The 12,323-nt window shown below is 33.7% G+C and overlaps 1 protein-coding gene across 12 annotated transcripts in view; it reads left to right on the top strand.

Annotated features, from left to right (window-relative positions):
- Nucleotides 1-12,323, top strand: part of LOC145297804 (dynamin-like GTPase OPA1, mitochondrial) — a 180,365-nt gene that overhangs the window by 141,180 nt on the left and 26,862 nt on the right. For all 12 annotated transcript variants that reach the window (XM_080144110.1, XM_080144102.1, XM_080144106.1 and 9 more), the window contains 5 exons: nt 4,611-4,683; nt 6,100-6,215; nt 8,062-8,126; nt 9,651-9,727; nt 10,709-10,801. In XM_080144110.1, the coding sequence (XP_080000236.1) occupies nt 4,611-4,683; nt 6,100-6,215; nt 8,062-8,126; nt 9,651-9,727; nt 10,709-10,801 (424 nt within the window). The remainder of the gene's footprint in view (nt 1-4,610; nt 4,684-6,099; nt 6,216-8,061; nt 8,127-9,650; nt 9,728-10,708; nt 10,802-12,323) is intronic.

The following is a 12,323-nucleotide window of genomic DNA, read 5'->3' as shown; positions in this document are numbered from 1 at the left end:
CTTAGGCAACAATAAACTAACTCTTTCCCAAATAGGGAAGGCAAACCCTGAAAGAATGAATCTTCAGTACATGTACAGCTTAATCAAGACATTAAAAAATGAAAATATCAAAAAAAAAGGTTATATTGTATGTATCCGTTATGGAACGAAGTTCTCTGAAAAAAAAATTTCTCTTATTTTCATCAAGTAGTTTTTATTTTACAGCGAAAAAACAATTTGTTATGATACCGAGCAAAATGTTCGATTTTTAGGAAGAAAAGCTAGTAATAAAGATGGGGAGGGAGTGTCGGCGCTTTACATAGAGTTATCGCCCCGTGGCGTGTTCAACAAATTTCGTAATGGCTGACTTCAACGCGCTCTCATAAAAACGTGTTTTTCTGCTGTAAAAAAAAACTATTCGATCAAATTAAATGAAATTTTTTTCCGGAGATCTTCAGTCCAAAATGGATACGTAAAATATAACCTTTTTTTCGATATTTTCATTTTTGAATGTCTTGATTAAACTGTACAAATACCAAATCTTCTAAGACTCCCCAGAATCAATACAACAACCCGACAGATAAAAGACCACCGAAATGGCTCAATTCCCATTGGATTGATTGTCAAGAATGGACCGTCGACTGGTATTTAGCGGTCCAGGTTCTCTAAGCAACTAAGAAGTAATGTTCAAAAATAAATCCCTTATACTAAGATGGTCCTGGATATGACCTTAAACTATATCCAGTGGTGAGGCCCCAGCTTGCGGGCTTTGGGGAGTGTGGAGCCACCCTTTAATTACCATTGCGTCCAGGTCCACTCTGACCCGGAGTGGTAGTACCTGTTAGGGTCCCAACTATGGGTTAAATAGAAACTGATTTGAAAACAACAAATATATTCTATTAAAAAATTTTTCTTCAAAATCTTTGGATTTGGCATTAAATAACTCGAAAAAGGTTGATATGCAATAAAACAAAAACAACCAACCAACCCTTATACTAAGCTACCAAATGTGCAGTTAGTTGGCGGCATGCAGCTCTTTGCAAACCACACTTACGGCCTGTATAAAATATATCATATTTTGGTTTTCATTTAGTGGCAAGAGTTGCTCTTTTTGTAATCCAAGTTGAATAAATATACGCTGTTCACTGAAATAAGTCAGGTGCATTACTTTATTCAGAAACTAGCGGAGTGGTGGGGGTGCCCTGCATTGCCTGGTTGTACAGTACGCTTAAATATATCTTAATTCATTCAGATTTCATATTTATTATTACAGAGCTAATTCTCTATTGATTATTATATTGTACCTAATATGTTGTACTGATTTCAAAAATTTAGGAAAAAGTAATGAATGCCATTAACTAGAATCAAAACCAAAATATTTAGTGCTCCAGCCGTGTTCTCTATCATTTGAGCTAGTGACAGATAAGAAAGATTTAAAATCAAACCACTTCAAGTTATGAATGAATTTGCACATGCACAAAAGTAATAGAAATATGCCGGAAAGTTAAAACGAACATTTTGCATTCCAACTTGCCGACATATTTCTGTATGTGTTATTCATCCAAACAAAGATTTTACTTGTTATGGTAAATCATACTTGGTATGTGATTACTAGTTCCTGTTAATTTCAGTGTCATCTGTTTTATTTATATAGATAACTAGCCTGGATGCTCGGCATTGCCTGGGTGTTTGGAGATGTGTGTTGAGAAATAAAAAAAAAAGTGGTAGTAGGCAGGATCACACCCGTACTGCAAAGGAGGAAAAGAATGTGACCCCCCCCCCCCCGTGACGTCTTTGCCATTGTATCCATCGCCAAACTGGAAGTAGCGCTAGTCAATCGAAAAGAAGGGATGACTTTCGAAAATATTGGCGAAAAAAGCGACCCCCTCGTTGTAGAAAAGTGCCCAGTAGAGGGTGAAGGAATTAATGTTTTTAACCAATTTTTCGATGTTTGTCGTCCAAAGGGTCGAGCTTCAGAACATACATACATACATACATTTAAACAGACAGGTGAGATTTATATTATAGATAAAATTGGTATCTTGTATTTCTACAAAGCTACCATTCACCCATGCAGGGAGTATTGTTGCCACATCTGGGCTAGTTTCTCCCTCATAGACATGGTTCAAAAATGAGTCTCCAACCAAGTTCCAACCCCTGCCCATCGCTACAATTTTGCATCCCTGTGTCCGTTTTAAAATTATTTTAATGGAATGTGCTCTAACAAATTTGTAGTACTTGTGTCCCCCTGATGTAAATACTCCTGATTAATGCAATAAGCAGCAAAATTCCACACTTTGATGGCAGATATCTGAAGATGGCAGAAAGATTTTTCCCTCAAACTGCCAGACTTTGGAATTCCTTCCCTTTCCCTTGACTGTATTCTTGTTCTACCAGATTAGGCTGTCTGAAGATATCAACTTGCTAACTTTTTTATTATTTTTTTTTAATTACATTTTCACCCCAAACAAGGCACATTGCCACTTTGTTGTAGGGGTCTACTATCAGGGACATAGGCATCAGGGGTACTATGTAGGGAGTTGGGCAGCAAGATGTCCGTTCAGGTTGCACTTGAACTCCTGCATGTCAGTACAGTTGGGGAAGCAAGGATGCAGCAGGGAATTCCAAAGTCTAGCTCTCCTGGGGAAGAAACTACTGGAGTAGAAGGGTCTCTTACATCTACGGATCTCTACTAGTGCATCGTACATTCAGTTTTTAAAAAATTTCTTTGCAAAACTCAATCATGTTCTTCAGAGCCAAAAACAAAAACAACAATTGTGCCCACGCCTCTCTTTTTTATTTCTCCCTCACCCCCTTGTTTGAAGATACTGGCTTTCTGACTTAAAATGCACCAAACATAGGTTTTTTTTCCCTTTCCCTTTGCAAAACTCAATCAAATTTTGCAAAGCCAAAAACAAAGACAACAGAATTCTCCACAAAACAACCAAACCAAACATGATGAATAAAAATTTGAAGATATAAAGAGCTTGAAGCATAAAACTTTTTTTACCAAAATTACTGGATTGGGCATGAATGACCTAAAAAGGGTTGATATGCTGTGAAAAAATATAACCAAGCCAAACCTCACTGTACCAACATGTTGAAATTTAAATATAAAGTGAACCTACATAGTGTATCTGTAGACATGGTCCCAAATAGTAGCCCCTTACGTCCAAGTAGCAATATGTTTGCGGTGAATAAGAATTAAAAATAAAATAATCTATAATATAAATCGCACCTGTCTGTTTAAATGTATGTATGTATGTATGTATGTCTCACAAAAACTTTCGACAGAGGCGACAGATTTTCACGAGATCAGTATCATTTTGAGGCTCAACCTTTCGAATGACAAATATCGAAAAATTGGCCAAAAACATTAATTCCTACACCCTTAACTGGGCACTTTTCTACAGGGAGGAGGTCACTTTTTTCGCCGATATTTCTGAAAGTCATCCTCTCTTTTCGATTGTCTAATCTTAATTTAAACCTACATCATTTCCGGTTTGGCAATGGGTGCAACAGCTAACATGTCACATTTCTTTTTTTTTCACTTTCTTTTCCTTCTTTGCGGTACGGGTTCGAGCCTGCCTGCCTACTACCGTTTTTTTTTGTTTTTTTTTTTTGCACTCGCAGTTTTTCTTTTTCTTTTTTTTTTTTTGTTCAACCAACACCCTTACACACACCTCCACTTTTTTCCGCCTTTGCATCACAAGTTCGAGCCTGCCTGCCTGCCTGCTCCAACTTTTTTTTTTTTTTTTTTCTGCTCAACACACACCTCCAAACAACCGGAACCCAGGCCAGTAAATAAATAAAATGTTTTTTATAACTGGAAATTTGCTTTCTTTTTCTTTTTTTTTTTCTCTCTTGAAAATATTTCTATCAATTGTTTAATTATTATAGCTGGACACATGCATCTGGGGTTCTTACAATGACCATCAATTCACTATTTTTTATTATTTATCTTAGTGTTAAACATGAATCAGACAAAAACATGACGTGGGGCATTATTTTTGCCCTAAAACTCGTCAAGATATGTGATGTTATATTTAGTTGTCACAGTACAGTTAATATCGTCAATATAACCCATGTTCTTAGAAAAAAGACTTTATAAATCTAATATATAAAATTATATATTTATGTCTGTCTGTCTATTCGTCTGTCTCCATATTTTCAAACTCTATCTCCTCCGAAACTTGCAAAACCGAAAAGTCACAGAGCGGCACTAGGAGCCTCAAATGATTGGATATTTACGGACCATTCTTTTATGGGTCTTTAGCCGGTTCAAATAGTTTTTAAGGGGTCAAAAATGGATGAAAATTGAAAAAAACATTATACATTTTCTACATTTATCTTTATTTTTTAATTTTTAATCAGTTCATATGCATGTCACGTTGGTACAGTGGTGACGTCACAAGCTTAGAATGCTACAGTTTTGGTTTCAATTCTAGCTGATGGCACATAAATAATTTTTTTTTTACTTTTGAAATCACGACTCTATAATAATATATACGAAATCTGGACAAATTAAAATATCATATTTAAGCGTATTTTATGCCCGGGCAAAGCCGGGCGATCCCCTTCCTGCTAGTTAAAATAACTTGTTTAAAAATGATTTAATTTATGTTTTACAGGCAACACAAATGACAGCATCCAATCCATAAAAGATTATGAAGAAATGTTTTTCCGGCATTCCAGGCTTTTCAAGTAAGTCTATATTAGTATAACACATTTTTTTTCTACTAATGGGTTGTCACTTAAAGCTAAAAGCCATTTAAGGATAGGAGTTAATGAGGTGGATAGATTGCCACTGGAATATTATGAGTGGATTGAAAATAATGAATGGATTTGTTGAAATTGCATTTGAAGATGACCATGTTGCAGCCCACAGGGAAGCAGTCTTGTGTTCTATATATGGAAAGTTCTTGGAAATAAACTATTTTGTAGAAGTTCTGTTTGGTTTTAGATGTACATAACAAGTGAAAATCAATTGCATGTGTGGTAATAAGACGAGTTCTTACTGTGAATGTCTTACAAGGATGAATTATAGATTGGAGCTCAGTTAAGCACCTTCCATGGAAATAATGATAGAATAGAGAGAGGCTAGAAATGTCTTTTTTTTTATAAAGAGACTAAGGAACAAAAAGATCCCTCCAACCTACTAGATTGCAAAGTCGATTTTGTATTTTGTCAATGTGAAATTTGGCAAAACTGAACACATCAGGTGAGAAGATTTGCTAAAAAGCACTACATTTGCTCAGCATGTATGTGTACATGGAGGTTATACTAAGGATGAATTGGTTTTGTTGGTATGGTCATGTGAAGTGTCCATCTTCCTGGATTAACCGTTGTAGAAGCACTGCCTCTGATAACATTACCAACTGTCTATCTCTACATCCGTCGGGTTAGGGTTATATATTTCATTGTAATACAAATTCCTATTGCCTGCAGCTTCTTTCCAAGATCTACAAAGTTGTGAAGCTCTCTTCTTCCTGCCTATAACATAAGTTAGCTCCTTACATCAAGTGGCTTCACACCTTGCCTGGAGCAGTTTCCATTAATATATCAGCTGTAAGGAGTGCAGTGACAAATGATTCATGATTAGATGGATTTGTAATGTGAAATCTGACCAAACCCAACTCGTCAAGACAGCGGATTTGTTGAAAGCAGTACATTTGCCCAGCGTCAAGGTTATCCTTGGGGTTAAGTTATGTTGGTATGTTCATGTGAAGCGTTTGTCCTCCTGGATAATTGTTGCAGAAGCATGAATGTTCTAAATCGTTGGAAGGTTGGCCGTCCAAGAAAACCTTGGAAGCAAGTGATTGGATAAGATCGCACAGAATGAAATTTGGAAACAGTTAAGTTGCTGAACTGTGAGAACTAGAGAGTGAGCTCTTAACAAGGGAAAAAGTGACGTTAAATGAAAGCGTGCTGTGGCGGACACCTCCCCAGTTGATGCAGCAGGGTTCTGTATTGTTGTGTACACCTTTTATTTTGTCTGCAAAATTGGAATCCACGATTGGTCAGTGAACGGGAAGAACAAACAGGAAGTGGATCACAAGCTGGAAATGAAATTATTAAAAGTCTTCTTTTTTTTATTAAAAAAATTGTTTTATTTTGTAGAGATGGTGTATTAAAACCTTCCCAAATGACCACTCACAACCTGAGTATGGCCGTGTCGGACATCTTCTGGAAAATGGTCAAGGAAACTGTAGAACAACAGGCTGATGCCTTCAAAGGTAAGATCTCTCCTGTTATTATGTTAAAAATAATTCCATCTTGTGCAATTTATTTGAGTATTATGAGGGTTTTTCCAAAAGTAAAGCCTCCTTTTTTTTTTATAAAAAAAAAATTGAAGAGCTATGAAAACTGGAGTGGTACCATTGAAACAAACAACCTTTTGTGCTCTAGAATTTATTTTTCTACATAGTCACCACCATTCACTATGCACTTTTGCCAAGAATTCAATGACACATCTCTACTTCTGATAGGCATTCATGACAGGATTTGCTTTCTTAAAGTTTCACACCATCAATATCTGCAACAGAGAAATTAAATTTTCACGCATGCATAAGTTTCGGCATCATAATGATGCAATTTGCCGTCTGCTCTGATCCATTCAAACGGAACAAAAACTAGGAGGAATTAGTTTCGGAACACCTCTCTTGCATATATACATATATATATTACTTTTGGAATGACCGTTGTACTATCATATTTACTTGTACCAATACGGTTATGGAATTGGCTATGCTAAGTTCAAACCCACAAGATCTATGACATTTTTATTATGCACTAATGCTGTTTAAAAAGGTATGAACCTCCATTTACCTCGGACTACCTATAAAATCATAACTGGTGTTCATTTAAGCGTATATGAAATTTAAAAAAAAAAACAGAATTTAATCGGTCATTCCTTTAAGTAGAGTGTTTAAATCAGGAAAAAAAAAAACAGTTAAATTAAAAAATAAAAAAACAAAATCCAAAATTAGTCTCCTACTGCTCAATCCGTCTCTCTCTTTCTCTCTACAGTTACGGGTTAAATAGTATTACTACTTGTGATGATATCCCCTTTTGTTTATAATGCTCTACTTCAATCTTTTAATCCTTTGTTACCATCGACTGTTAATAGAGAGAGATCCACGGAAACGAGAGTGATAGGTACTGTATAACATAAGGATGGAGAGGGAGGTGTTACACAACATGCAGTGACAGAGGGTGAGAATAATTTAGTAAGAAATGACTTGGTGAGTTTATTGTAAATTAAAATGAAATTTTTTTTTTAAACATAACTCAATTGCAAAACGGAGGAATATTTCAGCATGTATTTTGTATGATTAAAATATATGAGAAAAAAAAGCCCTTATTCATTGAGTTTTAGTATCATAATAAAAACTAGCAGGATCTGTAGAAATTCCATGGAATAAGAAATATATTGCATCAACAAATATATTTTTCTGGATAGTGCAAAAAATTTTTTTTTTTATCAGACAGAAAACTCAATAACGTACAGCAAATATAAGTTTATTAACATTTCTATGAAAATTGCTTGACAACTCAATTAGATTACTAAAATTTACGGACTATGCTACTTTATTATTTTAATATTATCCCTAAAAATTGTAAAATTAGATTTTTAATAAAAAATAAAACTACTTGATCTATTTATGTGACTTTTGGAATATAACATCTTCGTTTTGTGATGAGTACACATATCATAAAAGTCTTGTTTTTTTAATCAAGAAAATCAAATTTAATGAGGAAGCCAGGAGTGACCATATTGTTTTAAATTTTGCCAAAATTCAAGGGCAGAACTTTAATTCAACTACGGAGATTTTGTTTGTATTCAAAATAATTTTAATCAATAAAAATTGTACAATTTAATTTTCTTGATTAAAAAAACTATTGATCAATTTATGTGATTTTTGGAATATAAGATCTTTGTTATGTGGTGAATACGTACATCATGAAGATTTTTATGCATTTAAAAAATTTGATTTAAGTGTAATTCTAAATATGCACCACTTATTCTTTCATATTGCTTATCTCTGATCACATATTTTTTAACGATTATTTTTCTTACAGCCACCAGGTTTAATCTGGAAACAGAATGGAAAAATACTTACCCTCGTTTGAGGGAGCTTGACCGAGTAAGTAAAATTTTTTATTTACATTTCCATGCATGTAAACAAATGTAGAATATTATCTAATATATAAAAAAGTGACCTTGTCTGTGTATTTGCATGGATGGTCTCTACCAAACTACTCTGTCAATTTTTGATCAACAGACTCGAAACTTGATATATAAAGAGATTTGAACTTGTAGAACAAATTCGTTTAAAGCTGGAAAAAAAAAAAACAGCATCTAAGAAGTCAAAATTGAAAAATTGAAACCATGCATGCATAAGTTGATTAAGCATATACCTTCTACGCATGCACAAATATACATTTATGCATTTAACTATGTTAATTTTTTAAATTTTGATATGCATGTGGACTTAAATCAGATGGTAACGAATAACGCTGAAGAGCTATATGTTTTGGTTTCGATTCTAGCTGATGGATGAAAATTAAACTTTTGAAATTACTACTATATATTGGGTACAATATAATAATCAATAGAAAATACGAAATCTGCATGAATTAAAATATTTAAGTGTATTTTGCAACCAGGCAGCACTTGGCGGCCTACTTGTCTCATATATAAAAGGCAGTTGTGTGTGTGTGTGTGTGTGTGTGTGTGTGTGTGTGTGTGTGTGTGTGTGTGTGTATGTGTGTGCTTGTATGTTCAGCTAAAAGTTAAAAACTACAAAACAAGCATCCTCAAGGTTGGTTTATTCTTGATTGATATTGCCCTGGATGTATAATATCTAAAATTGAAAGAAAAAAAATTATTCACTCTTTGGTGGTGGTGGTGGTGGGTGGGGTCAACCATGCCAGGTTTTGTGGGGGTTTATTTTTCAGCCATTTCCAATGTTATCTATTATATTAAGGCAAAATAAATTCCTTACATTATTATTATTTTCAATTAGCTGATTGGAGGTTAAAAAAAGGGTTCAGGGAGAGGGATGTGGAAAACAGGGAACGGGGATAGAGAGATGGATTAAGAGAGGTAGATTAATAGAAGTTTTAATGTAAAGATGTCACACACTTTTTTAACCTTTTCTATTTTTTTTTTTTTATGGGCACCGGGCAACACCAGGTAGTCCTGTTAATTGAGTATAAATAAAGGTCAAAAGTCTGTGTGTTTGTATGTCTCGCAAAAACTTCTGACAGACATGCTGGAACATGACAAAACCGGTATCGTTTTGAAGCTTGATCTTTCGGACAACAAATATCGAAAAATTGGCTAAAAACATTAATTCCTCCGCCTTTAACTGAGCCTTTTTTTAGAAAGAAGGGTTGTTTTTTGTCAACATTTTTGAAAGTCATCATCTCTTTTCAATTGACTAGCCTTAATTCCAACGTTGGTGACTTCTTTGTTTTTTTTTCATCTTTTTCTCCTTCCCTTTACGGGTTTGAGCCTACCTGCCGACTATCACTTTCACCCAAACTGCCTATGTATTTGGCTGAAGGGAGTGGAGCTACAGGATATCAGATTCTTCATTCATTTGATTCATTTCCGAGCAATGCCAGGTTTCCTGCTGGTTATAAATTGTTGTTTATATTTTTAGGATGAACTTTTTGAAAAAGGAAGAGGTGAAATTTTAGATGAAATAATAAATTTAAGCCAGCTGACACCGAAACAATGGTAAGTAAAAAAAAAAAAAAAGAAAAAAATTTTTTTTTTGTTTTCTTTCTTTTTGTTTTCGTTTCTTACAAAAAAGAAAATGGTGCTTCTCCAGTATTACACCTATATGAAATGTTGCACTTATAAACAGGATAATTTTATGAAATACTTCATGTTGAAAAAAATTTGCATACATGAAAATTGAAAGGTTTTTGTTTTCTTTCCTTTTTTGTTTCTTACAAAATAAAATAATAAAAAAAAAAAAATGGGGTTTCTCCAGTCTTACATATACATATGGAATATTGCACTTGTAATAAACAGGATAATTTTATGAAATACTTTATAAAAAAAAATATTGGCAAACATAAAAAACTATGGAAAATCATCCAATAGATGTTAATAAAAAAAAAAAAAGGAATTACTTATTAATATTAGTTTTTTTTCTGGTTTTACACAATTTTAAATCTTTATTTATGAAGAGGTATATCAAGGGGAGTTAAGCAGCGACAGAATTCATAATGACAACAATAATGGTGGCGAATTCCGATTATGAATAAAACTAGAATTTCATAAACAAAACTAATGGATTAAATTATAATTTGCTTTTATGCATTCCTTCGTTAATGAAAAATTCTGGGGACCATAACTGCCACAAATTGCTACCAAATAATGTATTAGATATAACTGGTAAGGCCATTATTCTTAAAATGGGTAGATCAATTTAGCCATGACATGCAATTTATTTCAGTAGTTTTGTTTTTATTTATGAAATTCTACGTTTCTCCATCACCAGAATTTTAAAAGAGAGAAAACGTGAAGGTTGCCAATATTCTAAATGAAAGTGATTTTTGTAGAATGAATAGGATTTTAACTTGGAATACCCAGGTCGTCAGTCTATGTTGTTAAACACCATCTCCTTCCGTAGAGACAGACAAAACAGATTTTTAGTATAGATAAATATTTCGCTTTTATAAATTTTCTCTATGTATTTTTGTTTTCCAGGGAAGATGCCTATTACAATCAATTACGGAAAACGACGGCGACTTATTTCTTTGAGAATATTTATTTACCTGCCGCTCAATGTGACAACTCCGGGTAAGCAATTTCTTTCAGATTAGCAGCATTTCGTGCAAGTTTTTTTTTTATTACACTGCCATAATGCAGGATACCTTGATACACTTTTTATCTTACTTTCTAGTATATCAGAGTCATTCCAAAAGTAAAGCCTCCTAATTTTTTTTAACTCCAAAAGTTGAAGAGCTACAAAGACAGGAATGTTACAATTTCCAATCCCCTCTGATCCATTCAGGTGAATAAAACAATAGGAGGCATTACTATTGGAATGACCCTCGTATACAATTGTTTGTTTCTTTTTTTTTTTCTTTTTTTTATTTTTAGTTCAAAGTTCTCAGAAATCAAGGGATCCACTATCTGTGACTAACACTTGAACTCTATATCAGATACGTAGATATTCAAATGTTCCATTAAAGTACTTTATCTTTCAAACATTGAGTTAGTAAAGAAATTGAGAACATAATTTTCTTCTCCCCAATTAACCATTTTCATATGTTGTATATCTTTCGTTTTGGTCTCTTGGTCTTACTGGATTCCAGGACAAGAATTTATCTAGTCTGGTGGAGTATCCAGCTATGTGCTATTATTTGAGGTAACATTACTTAGAGAAGGTGCACCATTCCTCCTAAAAGCTAATGTAAGTTAGCCATAGTGAGGAGATCTTATTTGGGCAGCGAAGACTATGTTATTTTGAATATTTGGTCAGGGTTTACTTCTAGGGAAAAATATCCTCATGCCAGATTATTCTGGCAAACCCCTGTACAGAGAGACGTTAGACACTCGAGGATAGTGTCTATGTATATCTGCATCTGTATGTTCAGCCAAAAGCCAAAAACTACAAAACAAACACCCACTAAGGGTTGTTCTACAAATTAAAACCTATTTTTTCTAACTCTAACAGTTAAAGAGCCATGGAGACGGGAGTGGCACCATTAAAATAAGCAGCCTTTTCTGCTTCAGAATTTATTTTTCTATATAGTCACCATCATTCTTAATGCACTTTTTGCTAGGAATTAAATGACGCATCTCTATTTTTGAAGCACATCCATGACAGAGATTCAAGTGAGCTATGACAGTCTAAAATAAAATAGGAAATCATATTAATACCCCCAAAATTATTAAAAATACACAAGTAGTATTTTAATAAAAAATAAAATTAAATCAATATTTCTTCTTTAATTATATATTATAAAGTTGAGTTATCTCCCTTAGTTTCTTTCTCATCTAATTGCTAAAATTGTGATTTATGTTTTCCTGGTTAATATTGTGAAATTAAATAAGTTTCAAAAGATGGTTTTAAAAATGACGATTAAAATGTTGTTAGTGTTCGATTATGGCCATATCATGTTGAAACACCAGTTTTCATCCAATCACCGAAGTTAAGCAGTGTGACCGCTTGAGAATATCAGGTAGTTTGGAGGATTACTCTCATAATTGCTATATCTTCTCTATTTGAATTGTATTAGAAAGACACGGGCTTTAACCCTTTATGACTTAATTGAACTCATTCATTCAGCTGTAAATAAATGAATATAACGGCATA

Source organism: Euprymna scolopes, chromosome 18, assembly GCF_053919585.1.
Source record: "Euprymna scolopes isolate OS-2025 chromosome 18, ASM5391958v1, whole genome shotgun sequence".
In the NCBI taxonomy this organism is placed as follows: domain Eukaryota; kingdom Metazoa; phylum Mollusca; class Cephalopoda; order Sepiida; family Sepiolidae; genus Euprymna; species Euprymna scolopes.
Note: the sequence above shows the minus strand (reverse complement) of the source record. Positions and strands in the feature narration are given on the sequence as shown.